At 44.0% G+C, this 16,366-nt stretch overlaps 1 protein-coding gene across 1 annotated transcript in view; it reads left to right on the forward strand.

Moving 5' to 3' along the window:
* Positions 1-16,061: 16,061 nt before the first annotated feature.
* Positions 16,062-16,366, forward strand: part of opn7b (opsin 7, group member b) — a 140,017-nt gene continuing 139,712 nt past the window's right edge. The window contains exon 1 of the mRNA XM_077217782.1: positions 16,062-16,321. Within this exon, the coding sequence (XP_077073897.1) occupies positions 16,313-16,321 (9 nt within the window). The 5' untranslated portion in view covers positions 16,062-16,312. The remainder of the gene's footprint in view (positions 16,322-16,366) is intronic.

Below are 16,366 nucleotides of genomic sequence, written 5' to 3' on the forward strand. Positions count from 1 at the left end.
CATCATGGAACAAAGACATGTAAACAAACCAAAAACAGGACATGATGTCACAAAGATACGACCCTAAAAGGTCAGAATGCTCCAGCATACCTGTTCTTCTCATCATAGTCGTGATGTTGCCCATCACAGTTCAGTACAGGATCAGAACCGTGTCTGAGCAGATCTTCATTGTTGTGTGACGAAGGGATTCCTGACACTGTTTTGACTCTTTTACACATTTTATAAGCTCTTGACGAGCTCTCAGCTAGTCAAAATATCCTCATATGTAGCTACACACATACAACAAGCGCTTTTAGCCCAGAACACAGCATTGTTTTGGATGTTTGGTAAGTTCCATCATGAAATATACTAAATAAAAGACGACCAATCAGGTTGTCAATATACAGTATCCCTACGCCTTTATGTCCGGTATCTTTAGGTTCGCTGTTAAAATGCCAATGTGAATGCTAAGCAGACCTGGGCCCGTATTCCTAAAGAATCTAAGAATCCTTTTAGAAAACTCTTAATTTAGCTTAAAAACTTTTACGTAGGAGTCTCAGCTTAAGAGTGATTCGGGACCGATCTGAGAGCAACTCTGAGTAAGGAAAAGACAAAAACTTTTATCTTAGTAAAAGGAGGAGGCGGGGCTGACCCCGTTGCTATGTATGACACAATCTTTTGAAGACTGTGATTGGTTGGTTGTCCAAGAAGGAAAAAAAGAGTGATTAGGGTCTATTCTAAGCCTTCACTTTGAAATGACATGCGTAATTTTTCCTATTTGACCATTCTCATACACACACACACACACACACACACATTATATTTGTGTATATAAATCCTTTTTTTTATTTACCATACTGTTAATTTCCTATAAGGTATTTGATTGGATTAGAATGATAAAAATTGTTCCACTGTCTATTTAAGTGGTGGTTTGAATTTTGGTTTTAATGTAGCAAACATGGAATAAAAAACAAGAAGGACAAGAAAGCTCAACTGGACAGAGTAACAGTGTTTACTGTGAGCCCAGTTAGTGGATGAACACAAGGCCATCATTAAAGGAAAATCAGGCCGGGTGTCACAGCACAGAAGCAGACGTGGGAGCTTATAGCGGTTAATAATAAATTATTTACCGTTCATTCCCCCTCCTTGTGTGGAAGCCTGCTATATTCATAAATGCATTTTTTTGAGCCTGCAATGTGGGAATGTCCAGTGGAAACTGAATGAACTGCGACACAATAAGAGGTTCTGAAAGTGCTGTAATTGTTTGTGATCACTCTGCTTACAGAAGTTTGTGACCGACCCAAATCATCACTGCTGCGTTGATGCATTTTCCCAGCTGTCAAATATCTTAATGTACAGTAGTGATTTCATTTCTGCCACTATGCCATTCCTGCGCTGTGTCGGAGATGTTATTGTGTCTCTAATAAAATCGGTCACAAACATGATCCCTGCACGATCTAATATATAGTGTCTTATTAACTCACTGTCATCTATTGTCTGCAATGCATTTCTTCTCCCTCTTCGTCTTTCTGACATTTTCTCCTCTGCTAAAGAAACTCTAAAGCCTTTTAAAAGTCCTCGTCCGTGCTCCTAACAATTTTGACCTTAAGACCTCTTTTAAGGGTTAAGATGCTTTCTGAATTATCTTTTTCTTTACTAGGATTTTTTCTTTAATTTTAGGAGTAAACGCCCACATTTCTAAGAATTTTCTTAGAATTTTGTCACTAGGAGCTACTTTTTGCATTAAGATTCCTTAGGAATACGGGCCCAGGACTTTTTTTTTCTTTTTTCGGATCAAGCAAACCAAACTACAAGTGTGAACAAATGCTTAATTTTAAGGGCAATGTTTTCATTAGCTATGCCAATGTGGTTGGTTTATTTCAGCTGCAGGCAGCACCAGAGCATGGTCCTTTCTTTTTATCATCTCAACCGATTTTTCACTCATCAATAAGCAAGAGCAAGATCAATAGTTTTTTTCTCCAAACTCATACTATTTTTTATCACCAGTTTTGCGTCTACTTGCCCTGGCAAAGATTCATGTAATTTCAATGCAGACTGAAGAAGGCATTAGATGCAGACAATATGTTGACACTGTTATTTTCGCTGTGTATATAAATGTACACATACAAATCTATAGTTTAAACTCACAATATCACCTCGTAAGGCACTACATTCTTTTACTGCTACTGACTAAATGAGGAAATGGTTTTGTATCAGAGCCTTGGAGAATCTGCATGGAATGAAGAGAATTCTGTTTGATATTTTAAAACAGTGAGGAATTTGATGAATTTGTTTATTTTTATTTCATTCGATGAGGTATTTATTCTTAAGTATCATGAGGGCATTACAGACAGTGTTGGGTAATGCTTTTCTCTCAATCTTTAAAGTCGAAGCAGCTGTTATAGTCAAAGGCAAATACACTTGACAGCCATGAGAGGGAATTATGAGAGCCTGAATAACCCTTGAAAAATTAAAGGAAAGGAAAGCAATTGACCCTCTCCTGTATTGAGACCGAGCTGATTGAAAGATGCCAGCTTTGAGAGGATCCAGAGATACATGCGGAAGCACCAGTGGATGGCACAAAAGCTCTTGTTAAAATAAGCTTCCTGACAGGAAAATAAAAACAAGCCCCCCTAAGCCGGTTGTGCATTTATATAAGGATTTGAGATTTAGAAGGCTGTATTGCATCACAAAAACACCTCCATCTTCTATCCATCACTGACTGGCTTGTTGGATGGAGTGTCATCAAGAATATGGAAATTTACCTTAAATCCCTTCAGATTCTGTAGCATAAACCAAAGAGAGCTGCAAGATCACTCGAAATATTGATAAACTGAAAGAGATTTAAGGGAAGCAATGGTCTAAAATTGGTCAAAAGTCTTATAAGCAAATACAGAAGATTTTTGGTAGAGATTTTGCTAAAGGAGGACCTACAAGTTCAAGATTTGACTTACTTTCTCCACCCAACACTGTGAATCATTATTCGGTTTATTCAATAAAAATGTGGGGGTCAGTTTATGTTATTTTATGAGAAAGACGTTAAAGGGGGAACGGGAAATTACTGAGAAAAGATGGAATGGAACTCAACACAAGCAAGATTCCAGCCTGTGTTTCTCTCATGATCGCCATGAGTTCAAACATCTGGAGCTTTTCCACTAACAAACTCCTAACCCTAAGTATTAAAATTTCGGCATGTAACTCTGCTTGCACCTTTTAAGTAACAGATGGTTCAAATCTGGACTTGTGAACTTGAAAAAAAAACGATAATTACAATCATAGACTGATATTCTCTGCATTAAATTCTTGTGGATTGATCCTGGAATCTGAGGTCTTACAGTTAATATTGTTTATTCCATCCACACTTCCAGCCTCAGGACCAGCCTTAGTTTCGTTGTAGCCAATGCAGCTTGTCATAAAGATACCCAGTATAATCAATAAAGCTGCTATGCGTAATGTATGCACTATTAATAACACCGGAACGGCAGAATATAACATTCAGACAGTAGTAGTTTATTTCAACAATTAAGAAAATACTACAAATTGTGGAGATGAAATGTGACAGCTTAGTTTTAACCAAGACAATAACCGAACAAGAACTGAAGAATCTAGGGACAATACTGTATATGCACAAGATAATGATGAACTAAACTAGACGCAGGTGAGTAAAATAAGAGCTAAACAAGTCTACTACCACCATTTTCTTTTGGATGGTTAGAAGATGCTTTGGAGTTATCATGCTTTTCACTTTAGAATACTATTCCAAATAATTAGTATTTCTTTCTGAGGGATTTGGTAAAACATACCAGTGGGTTACTATTATATTCACATTAATTATGTCCCAGTTACACATTTTACATGCACTTAGTATGGTAATCAGTAAATGATGCATAATTACAAGCAACTAACCCTAAACCAAACCCTAATCCTAATTATGTAGTAAGTATGTAGTCATTTAATATTACTCAGTACTCAAATGTATAATTACACTGACACCTTAAAATAAAATGTAACTTGTATTTGCATTAATTACAAAACTGTATATTAGTAGTTCTACTGGAGGTATTAAAATAGTAAAACAGTATAGTTAGCTAATAGTGAACTACGTACTGCATTCAACATAGTGCCATTGCTTACTTTATTATTAATCTTATAAATGTTTCTTGTTAGTTAATAGTATTTACTGTAATGTTAATATTGCATTACTCATTAGCTCATGTTTAGTTATTCATTTATGATGGAACGTCATTCTAAAATGTGTCCCATGTAGAGTTTAATGATAAAATATCGTCTTTGAAAATTCAACATATTGGGGAGAACATCAGCAGGGAGCCTAGAGCTCTATGACATAAGACAGCGACTGCATACTTCCTCGTGGAGATATAGTCTACTGGCAATACTTTGATTCTGTTGTTGCCAGTATCTTTTTGAACATTTCACATTAATTAATTATGTGATCTGTGCAAAATGTTAATGTGTGCTGTGGATGTGAATGGGGGAGGCAGAAATCAGCAGTTAGTTATATACTGTATGCAGGGACGTAGCCATCATTTCAAAAGTGAGGGGGACAGAATGTCAAGCCTTATACCCGTTTTTTTTTTCAGACCTTTGTTGACAGGTATTTTCCGTAATTGGCTTAATATGCTATTTATGTTTAAAGCAATAAAGAAAGAAAGAAAGAAAGAAAGAAAGAAAGAAAGAAAGGAAGAAAGAAAGAAAGAAAGAAAGAAATGCAGATGTTCTGTACTTTATATTGTACATGGTATTGTATATTGTACTATAATGTTTACATATTTCAAATGGTTGTGGTGTACGTTATTTGTATGTGAATGGCACACAGTAGAGATGCGCGGATGGGCTATTATTTCATCCGCAACCACATCACAAAACTCACATCCGTTCGCCATCCATTCGCACCAATGTTTTTCACCAATTTTCCCGCCCGCCATCCGCTGATACAAGGCTGATGATGCTGATGACAGCCGCGAGACTAGAAACCGCCCGCCACCCGCCCCAATTTTTTTCGTCACGTCATCCGCCCGATCCGCGGTTTATCTGCGGAGTCCGCGGCTATAACCGCCAACCGCGCATCTCTAGCACACAGTAATGGATACTTGCATATTCACACTCTACTTTATTGTAGTCGACATTTCAGGAAGGAAATAAAAAAGTCACTCAAACCACACAATTGCCTTAATTAAGTAGAACAGTAAGATGCAATAAACAGTTAGTGTCATTTATGCTTTTCATTTTAAGCTGGTTTGTTCAAAAGCAGCAGATTTTAGAAGCAGTAGAAGCTACTTGGAACTGCCAAAAGTGTTTCTGCGACATTGATTCACATCTATGAACTGCTGAGCAATCATCTCCCTATCTATACTGTCCAGTTTGTCACCGTGGATGTGACACACAGCAACACTGTTTAGACGAGACTGTGTCATTGTGCTTCGGAGCCAGGTTTTTAATCTTCGAAGACAGCTGAAGCTTCTTTCAGCCTCTGCTGAAGAAACAGGGCAAACAAGGAGCAACCTTGCAAATGTTTCCACTTGGTCAAAGAGTTGGCGGACTTCTGGCAACATATCCCGAAGAGTGTTTGCAGCATCAGCATCAGTCGACTGATAATTATACTTGGACTTGAACATTGCTAATTGCACCCTCAGTGAAGCCCAGTGCAATTATTGATATTGTTCCAACAGACCACCATCAGACTCTCCTGTCAACAGTATCTTTTCAATAGAACTGATCGTAAGCTCAAGCTCAAATCTTTCTTGAAACTGCATATTGACAACACCCAAGACCTTGAAAAATTCTGTCCTGAAGTAGTCTGCTGAGGAACTAGGTACATGTGCTGAACCCTGACCAGACAGGCGTTTCGGAGGCTTTCGAGCATGGGGCATTTCAATTGGAGACAAATTTAGGGAGTTACACATTTGTGTTGGTTTGTTGTAGACACTTTGGAATGCATCCTCTGTTCTCTTTTTTGCAATTGTGTCCTTCACACTGTTGAACACAGCTAGCATTAGTGTATTTGAAGAGAAGCATTGAGACACTCCAGCTCTTCTGTCACTTCTAAGGCAAGTAAAAGGCCAAGCAAAACATTGCCTTTTTGAAATCAATCAAACAAACCATTTGTCCTGCAGGCTACTCTGAATGACCACACACCATTTCTTCTAGAGCAAGTAACATCGGCTGATACTTGTTTAGCACAGCACGAATGGCACAGGTACGCACTGTCCACCTTGTAGGACACAAAGGTCTGATGGCTTTGACAGATCCACTCTCTGAGTTTGAAATATCCTGGAAAATTGACTTCGTTTTCACAGATTGGCCAAACAAAACTCCCACTTCATGAACCCACTGCAAAGAGTCACTGATAACAGGAGATGCTGTACAAGCATGCTGTGTAATTACATTTACACAGTGTGGACCACAGTGGGCATATAATGCAAGTGGCTGACTCTCTTTGATGATGGCCTGTGCCCCTGAATACATTCCTGTCATGTTTGCAGCACCATCATAAGCCTGTCCTCTCAGCCCAATGATGGATAAGTTAAGACGAAGCAATGCATCCTTCAGAACCTTTGCCAGGTTATCTCCTGTTGTCACAGACACCTCATACAGTCCAACAAATTCCTCATGGACTATTAGATCGTGATCAACATATCTAAGACAGACTGATTCCTGTTCCTCCCCTGATACGTCTTGGGTACCGTCCATGATGACACAACACTGCAAGTTAGGAAGTGAATTGATGTTTTGGGCAATTCCACGAATTATAGAATTACTGAATAGATTGAGGATTTAATTTTGAATTTGTTTACAAGTATAATCGGTTTTGAGAGACAACATTTCTTTAGGCTGGGGTCATCTTTCGACTAGTATTTTAAAAGCTGATTAAAGTTTCCCTCATCTTCATCATGGCCTCTAAAAGATACACTTTGTCTTGCTAGAAACTGCACACCACTGATGATCTTTAATAGGCATTTCTGCCTCATTCACTCTCAACTCTAAATTAACTTCTGTCTCTGTCTATTGACAATAAAGAAGTGTTTGAAATATGCAGATACAGGGGATTGTGACATACAGAAGATACTAAGTACACTGCTGAACAACAACCAATAATTTGTATCCTAAATTATTTTTCCTATATTTTCCTAATGCTAATTGTATGATTGGTCTATATATGGTACTACAAACACCTGTCGTAGATTTAATACAATGTATAAAAAATGCAATAGCAGGTGTTTTTAAAAGCCACTCTATCACTTTTCATCTGTGAAGTTTCTTTTGTTTGTGTGTCATCCTCTTTCTGACCGGACAGCCCTAAGCTGCCTGTTTCTTGATCAATTTTGACCACTCAGAAAAAAAAAAAGAAACAACGTAAAATTAGTGCAATAATACTAACGAACCCTATAAATTAAGACCTACATCAGAACACTAATGCATACAATTGCATAATGCATAGCTAGTTCTATCTATCTATCTATCTGTCACGGTATACGTATTCTCTGGTCTCTTCTTGTCTCGTGTTTATGTTGTTGTATGAGTGCACGTGCGTGTGGGCGTGAATGATTGGCACTCCGGATCCGCTCCAGCTGATCATCATCATCTCACCAGCTGCACGTTATCTCTCAACCATATATATTCTTACCTCTGTTTCTGCATCCTTGTCAGTACGTTGTCTCTGGTCCTCGGTGTTGGTGTTCCTGTGTTCCTGTTCAGCCTGGTGTTCCTGTTTCGTCTTCGTGTTCAAGTGGATTGGGGTTTTCGTTGTCGTCACGTCTTCACTGCACGTCTTCACGAGTCCTGGCCACCGAAGCCCCTGCGTCACTTCACCATCGGCTGTACTGTGTGTCCTATTCTATTGAACTTCATTAAAATTGTAACTTGCATCTGCTTCCTGTCGTTCATCCCGCGGTCATGACAGAACGTACTGACCAACAGATGGAAGCAGCAAGAGCGTCTTCATCATCTCTGGATGATTTCATTCACCATAGCATTCGCAGAATGGATGCCCAAGAGAGAGAGATCGGCGGCACGGGACGCGCAGTACAAGCCCTAGTGACGCAGGTGTCCGAGCTCACCCAGCAGATCCAACGCCTACGAGTTCCCACTGCGCCGCCCACACCAGCTGTTCCCCCCACACCACCTGAGAGCGCCTCCCAGCCGGAGCCACGCCTTCCAGTTCCTGAAGCTTATGGAGGAGAACCCTCCTACTGCAGAGCGTTCATCACTCGGTGCTCGATGCACTTTGCACTACAGCCCCGCACCTTTAACACCGAACAGGCTAAGGTAGCGTTTATTTTGACTTTGTTGACTGGGAGGGCGGCGCTATGGGGAACGGCGGAGTGGGAGAATCAAGACCCATGCTGCGCCTCGTTCCAGACCCTCGCCGCCGAGATGAGAAGGGTGTTTGATCGGGCGGTCTCTGGGCGTGAGGCCGCTAGGACCCTGGCAGAGTTGCGACAGGAGGGAAGATCAGTTTCGGACTATTCGATTGAGTTTCGAACCCTGGCGGCGGAGTGAGGATGGAACGAGGAGGCGCAGTGGGACATGTTCCTGCATGGGTTGGCTGACCACGTCCAGAGGGAGATCTACGCCCTGGACCTGCCCACCACCTTGAACGGGCTCATTGACTTGGCGCTGCGGGTGGACGCTCGGTTGGCTCGAGTTGAGCGCCGGGCTAGATCCACCCGTACCTTCGGAGACATCGACGGGTTTCGGTCCAGTGGCAGGGACGTGGTCAGTCCCAGCAACGATCCGGAGCCCATGCAGGTGGGTCGAGCTCGGCTTTCCTGGGAGGAGAAGGAGAGGCGGAGGTCCCAGGGCCTTTGTCTTTATTGTGGAGGATCGGGCCACTTTGCTTACAACTGTCCAGTAAAAGGCCCAGCCCGGTAGTAAATTTGAGGCTACTATCGGGTGGGATCTCCGCCAGGAAGACCTCATCAGCTGTTACATCAACCTCCACGCTCCTTCCGGTAAGGCTTAGGTGGTCAGTCCACCAGCACGATTGTCAGGCACTATTGGATTCGGGCGCAGAAGGTAATTTTATGGACCACAAATTTGCTCAAGATTTTCAGATTCCCCTCAAACCACTCACTCACAAGATTTCAGTTCACGCACTCAATGGACAAGAGCTACCCACTATTTCCCTTGCCACTGAAGACGTCACCCTCATTACCTCTGGAAATCATTCTGAAACTATCTCGTTCTATATTCTGGACTCACCCCTGGCACCCATCGTACTTGGACACCCGTGGCTTATCCAACACAACCCCCGAGTGGACTGGCATCACCGATCTGTGCTGGAGTGGAGCAAGGGGTGTCATAAGTCTTGTCTTGTGTCTGCTTGTTCGTCTGTGCCTGTTTCTGTGTTTCAGGAGGAAGCAGGGGATTTGTCTAACGTGCCCGCGGAGTACCATGACCTGAAGGAGGTGTTCAGTAAGTCTCGTGCTGCTTCTCTACCTCCGCATCGTCCCTATGACTGTGCTATAGATTTACTGCCAGGTAAGTCTCCGCCCAAGGGCAAGTTGTATTCACTCTCTGTTCCTGAGAGAGAGGCTATGGAGAAATGTATTTCTGATTCTCTAGCAACCAAGTTCATTCGCCCTTCCTCTTCTCCAGCGGGGGCGGGGTTCTTTTTTGTGGGGAAGAAGGACGGGTCTCTGCGACCTTGTATTGATTACCGAGGGTTGAATAACATCACGGTAAAGAATACTTATCCTTTGCCGTTGATGTCTTCAGCTTTCGAGAGGTTGCAGGGAGCGTCCGTCTTCACAAAATTGGATTTGCGTAACGCTTATCATTTGGTTCGCATTAGGGAGGGGGATGAGTGGAAAACAGCATTTAACACCCCCAGGGGGCACTTTGAATACTTGGTCATGCCTTTCGGGCTGTCCAACTCTCCTGCTGTTTTCCAGGCATTGGTCAACGACGTGTTGCGAGATATGATCGATCAATTCATATATGTCTACCTGGATGACATATTGATTTTTTCTTCTTCTCTCCAGGAGCATGTGCAACACGTACGACGAGTGCTTCTGAGGTTGCTAGAGAATGGGCTTTTTGTCAAGGCGGAGAAATGCGATTTTCATGCACAGTCTGTCCCTTTCTTAGGTTACATCGTGTCGCCTGAAGGAGTGCGGATGGACCCTGAGAAGATTAAGGCTGTGGTGGAGTGGCCAAGTCCAGATTCCCGCAAGGCCCTGCAGAGGTTTCTGGGGTTCGCCAACTTCTACCGGCGTTTTATTCGCAATTTCAGCCAACTAGTCGCACCTCTGACTGCCTTGACCTCCCCCCGAACGACGTTCAGGTGGTCGGACGCAGCTGAAGCTGTGTTCGTCAAACTGAAAGGCCGCTTTGTTTCAGCCCCCATCCTTGTTGCCCCTGATTCTTCACGTCAGTTCGTGGTGGAGGTCGACGCGTCGGAGGTGGGAGTAGGTGCAGTGTTGTCCCAACGCTCTCTTGCAGACGACAAGATGCATCCTTGCGCGTTTTTTTCTCATCGATTGTCACCCACCGAAACGCAATTACGACATTGGTAACAGAGAGTTGTTGGCAGTTAAATTAGCATTGGAGGAATGGCGCCACTGGTTAGAAGGGTCGGGGGTACCTTTTATCGTCTGGACCGATCATAAGAATCTCGAGTACATTAAAACCGCTAAAAGATTGAACTCCAGGCAGGCTCGGTGGGCTCTATTTTTCGGTCGTTTTGAATTTTCCCTGTCTTATCGTCCGGGTTCCAAGAACATCAAACCCGACGCCCTGTCTCGTGTATTTGATTTTTCCGAGCGCCCGTCTACTCCCGAGTGTATTTTACCCGAAACGCTATTCGTTTCAACACTCACATGGGAGGTCGAATCGAGGGTCGTTAAGGCCTTGGAAGGGGTAACGCCTCCGCCCGGTTGCCCACCGAATCGATTAATCGTGCCGGAGGGATTACGGTCAGACGTTATTCAGTGGGGTCATGGTTCCAATGTGGCTTGCCATCCAGGGGTAAATCGGACTAGATTTTTAGTCAAGCAACGATTCTGGTGGCCACTTATGGCTCGCGACATTCACGATTTTGTTTTGGCTTGCTCGGTTTGTGCCACTGGTAAGACTTCCAATCGACCTCCAGACGGGTTACTTCAGCCGTTGTCGGTGCCTTCGAGACCCTGGTCCCATATCGCTCTAGATTTCATTACCGCCCTCCCACCCTCCCAGGGTAACACAGTAGTTTTGACTGTGGTGGACCGGTTCTCGAAGGCAGCCCATTTTGTTCCCTTACCCAAATTACCTTCAGCTAAGGAGACAGCGGTGGCAGTCGTAGATCACGTCTTTCGGTTACATGGCCTCCCGACAGACGTAGTTTCCGACAGGGGACCCCAGTTCGTGTCCAAATTTTGGCAAGAGTTTTGCAGATTACTGGGGCCGACTGTGAGTTTGTCCTCTGGATTTCATCCCCAGAGCAATGGTCAAACCGAGAGAGCCAACCAGGATTTGGAGAGAGTGTTGCGATGTTTGGTCTCCAAGAATCCTTCCTCTTGGAGCCAACAACTGTCTATGGTAGAGTACGCGCACAATACGTTACCAGTGTCGGCTACGGGCCTATCTCCGTTTGAGTGTAGTGTAGGTTACCAGCCACCTATTTTTCCCAGTCTGGAATCCGAGGTTGCGGTCCCCTCCGCTCACGCCTTTGTCCAGAGGTGTCACCGCACTTGGACTAGAGCCCGGGAGACTCTACTCCAAGTGGGGGCCCGCACCAAGGCCAAGGCCGATCGCCACAGGTCAAGGCCTCCCGTATACGTCGTTGGTCAAAAAGTGTGGCTTTCAACTAAGAACATTCCTCTCCGCACCGTTTCTAATAAACTTGCACCCAAATTTATCGGCCCGTTCGCTGTCACCAAGATCCTTAGTCCGGTGGCAGTCCGCCTCAAATTACCTCCCGCGTACAGGAGGGTCCATTCCGTGTTCCATGTATCCAAGATTAAACCCGTGTTTCATTCACACATTAATCCGCCGGTCCCGGTTCCTCCTCCACCGCGGCTCGTAGATGGGGAGACCACATATTCGGTTAATCGGATTCTGGACTCTAGGCGGAGGGGACGCGGATTCCAGTACTTGGTGGACTGGGAAGGTTACGGTCCGGAGGAGAGAAGTTGGGTTCCTGCTCGAGACATCCTGGATCACTCCCTTATTGATGATTACAATCGACAGGTAAGGGGGTCTGGGAACGCCAGGAGGCGTTCTTAGAGGGAGGGGTACTGTCACGGTATACGTATTCTCTGGTCTCTTCTTGTCTCGTGTTTATGTTGTTGTATGAGTGCACGTGCGTGTGGGCGTGAATGATTGGCACTCCGGATCCGCTCCAGCTGATCATCATCATCTCACCAGCTGCACGTTATCTCTCAACCATATATATTCTTACCTCTGTTTCTGCATCCTTGTCAGTACGTTGTCTCTGGTCCTCGGTGTTGGTGTTCCTGTGTTCCTGTTCAGCCTGGTGTTCCTGTTTCGTCTTCGTGTTCAAGTGGATTGGGGTTTTCGTTGTCGTCACGTCTTCACTGCACGTCTTCACGAGTCCTGGCCACCGAAGCCCCTGCGTCACTTCACCATCGGCTGTACTGTGTGTCCTATTCTATTGAACTTCATTAAAATTGTAACTTGCATCTGCTTCCTGTCGTTCATCCCGCGGTCATGACACTATCTATCTATCTATCTATCTATCTATCTATCTATCTATCTATCTATCTATCTATCTATCTATCTCTTTTGTCTGTCTGTCTTATTAAAATAACACTTTCAAATTGAAAACCTTCAAACTTCAAGCATTTAAAACTACTTCAAACTTTCTATTTAGGCTTTTTCAAGACAACTTAAAGTTTGTCTACAAACTTTTTTTATCTAATTGTAAAGTGTTACCGAATTATATATGGTAATCATCATGTACATATGTTACAACGCTGCCTGATTCAAGCAGATATAGTTGCTGTTAATGCATGAAAATCCAAATTCAGCATTAACAATCACCATCTTTATTCTAATTTGAAGGGCTTTGATAACATATCTGTGAAAATAAAATACATTACGAATAAAAAAGACTGAAAATAATTGCACGTTTGTGCGGGTAGTGAGTATTTTAAATTTCCAACAAAACTTGTAAATTATTCAACAAGAGAAATAGGCAGAGTTATTCATCATTGTTCAAAGCAATTCGGATACCACCTGACAACTTACAGTGCTTGACTTTTTTGAGAAAACGGAGTGAAGAGTTTTTTGCCGTTTTGAACACATTGTGACCTCTATGAAAATGATGGATACAGTGCGGGTGCGAGCATGGGCGCGACGTGATGATTACCATGGAAACGTGAAAGTCACGAATGTAGATAGACTATCTTGACTCTTTGAATTTTAAAACCGGATGTATACACATTGGCCCGCGAAAACCTCACCTTGTCGTGAACACACTTGCCCTATGAAAAAGTGCGGGGGACGAATTTACACCCGCGTAATCTACGCCCATGACTGTATGCATGGAGTGGCATACTTTTATCTTATTCAGTAATTGCACTCTGTCACTCTCTGTTTCTCTCCATTCATGGTCTCTGTAGATCAACTCTGCTTGATTTAACCATTAATTGTTCTGGGGAATTGGGACATACACAGTTTTCTTATCAGCTCAGGAAGGCAACATTTATGTAATCAGTGTTGTTTTTTTCTTGAGTCCTGCTATCCAGTTTGTCTCACTTCAACACTCTAGCTTTTATTCACTTATTACAGTGAATATCACCTTATGATACAGGGTGCCAGCTTGTGTGTGACACGTGAAAACAGGTTACTATGGGTGCTGGTTCACTGCATCTCATCATACACCGTCTGCCTCAGGGATGAGGACAACACCAGCCAGCCACTCACCTCTCCAGACCCAGAGCACAGCGAGCCTTCAGCCATGCCCACTGCGGAGCATAAGCCTGAGCCCAGTGCAGACTAAGAGTCCAAGCCCGCCACGAATATCGAGCCAGAGGCCATGTTGATCCGGGAGCCTGAGCCTGAACCGGTGTTTGAGCCGGCAACAGCGTCCATGACGGACGGCACGTTAGTGGAGTTCGTCAGCATGGATTGGAGCCCTGCCCACACTCCCATGGCTGAGGTGCAGGAAATGAGCTGGACCCACATTTAATTAATTTTAGATTAGCTGGTCCAGTGGTCCCATCAAGGCCCAAGTCATCTTTGTCTCTGCTGGTTCAGCCCAGTCCCAAGTTGTCGTCGTTGTCATTGAAACAGACCAGCTCCAAGTCTCCAAACACCCTGCCCCCCTCTCCCTCCTCCTATGCCAAAGCCATCCACTTCTTTGGCCTTGCCTTCGCTGTCTCCCTTCAGACCCTCAGCTCCTCCAGTGGTTCTGCCCTGCTGCTCGGACCTGCCTTGGACTTCCCCGTTGCCAGTGCCGCCTTGGTCTGTGGATCCCTCAGCTCCACCTTAAGCTTCCAAGCCCCGGACTCCACCTCGGCCCTCCGTCCCAGCTTCACCATGGTCTGTCATCCCTCAGGCTCTGCCAGGCTCCCTCGACCCTCTGGCTCCACCTTGGTCTGTTGTCGTTTTGGCTCCGCCTCGGACTTCCGAGTCTCCAGCTGCACCCCCCACCCTTCTGGCTTCACCAGTCTCCTTCTTCCCCCGTTCCACCACTGTCCTCAGTTGCATCGACTCCACACCGCTCTGCCAAGCCCACGTCTCCACCTCGGTCACATGCACCTTCGACTCCACCGTGGCCCTCCAGGCCCTCACTGTCACTCTGGGTCTTCATCACCTCAGTTCTACCTGGGTCTTCACTTTGCATGTGTCCACCTCAGACTGGTTCCATCTTGGCTCTTCACTCCATCGGTTCCACCACAGGCCTTCATCCTGGCTTGACTCGGGGTCATCCTCTTGCTCCTCTCACCATCATCTCTGCCTAGAGGTCCCCTTTGGTCAGCCCTTCCTCAGTCACATCTCTCTCTGCCTCCACATCCTCTGGAACCCCTAGCGTATGCCTATTTAAGCAATGTCATTGCTATTGAAATCAATGCAGATATTCCGAAAAACGAAAGAGCGTCACAGGACACACAAATCGCCTCTGAACAGTGTGGACATAAAAAATTTAGATCAGATTGGAATCTGATACACAAATAACCAGATTTGGACTGACAAAATGAACGTGGCCATAGTTGCACTTGATCTATTCATGGTAACAGCTGGAGGAAAATTCATCTATCCTCAAAATGCTTCCCGGTGGACAGTAGCCTTGAAGAGTTTGTGGTTCTTTCTGATTCCGTCCACTTCTCCCTCTCACTTTTGCTTCCACTCTCTACAATCTAAATACAAATGCAATAATAAAAAAAGGTGTGTATAAAAAAAGGTAATGTATATTTTTAATTAAACAATGTAAAAATAAAGTAAACCCCACTCTGTAATATTATTAGGGTATTATTAGGGTATAATATAGGGTTATATCATTCTGTCTTTCTACATTTAATTGTGAAATTTGTTAGCAGTTTCACTCTTTCTACACCAAATTTATAAACGGAAATGTATGAAAACAGAGAAAACACAGAGACTTCTGAAAGGATGAGTTCATTTGGAGTTTGGAGCCAAAATTATTACAAACCAGCCAGAAAATAATCAAGTGCCGCCCAGAGGCTGATAGAAACTAAGCGAGGGCTTAGATAATGGAAAGATGCACACTTTCATTTTCTCAGCTACATTATCTCAGCTGTGTGGATGTTCTCTCCACTCACACGCTCTTGACTTGACAGAAAAAAGCCACTGTGGTTGCATGGCATATTGTGATTCATTTAGAAATGAGTAAACACTGACCCACCAACTACTCAACTACTTTTCTTTGCGACTAGTCAAGTATTAAAAATTATTAGCCATGCAAGCCTTAGTGACACACAAAGAAAATGCGAATGAGAGGCATTAGACGGGGTCACATGTGACAATCACAGACAGTCACACACAAAGAGCAGGGTTAGTTACAAGAAGAGGAGGAGGAGAAGAGATAAGAAAGGAATGGATAGAAACAGAAAGAGGGTGGGGGTGAGCTGAGGAGAGTGAGGCAGACAGTAAAAGAGAGAGACTGAATCTTTCATAGTAGGCGTCTCAGATCGCCACCGCTGTGATTTGTCTCTCAGTGTGTTTCCCGCTGCTGCAGTGTAAGCGTTAGCTCCCACACAATGACTTCTCAACCTCCTCCTGTCTCCACATTCTCTCCTATTTTCCTTCCATTCAAAACAAAATCGTTCATTCAAGGCTGATGGCTCACAGACTTCCGATTTTTCCATAAACTTGCATCGGAGATAAGGACCACCACTGAAGTCTCATGTGTAAGGTAGGAATAGCAGTTTACATTTTTATAACTGTTCCACGTGCTGAG

The sequence above is a fragment of the Siphateles boraxobius genome, unplaced genomic scaffold (assembly GCF_051911475.1).
Source record: "Siphateles boraxobius isolate OS27281-9 unplaced genomic scaffold, OSU_SipBor_1 76, whole genome shotgun sequence".
In the NCBI taxonomy this organism is placed as follows: Eukaryota; Metazoa; Chordata; class Actinopteri; order Cypriniformes; family Leuciscidae; genus Siphateles; species Siphateles boraxobius.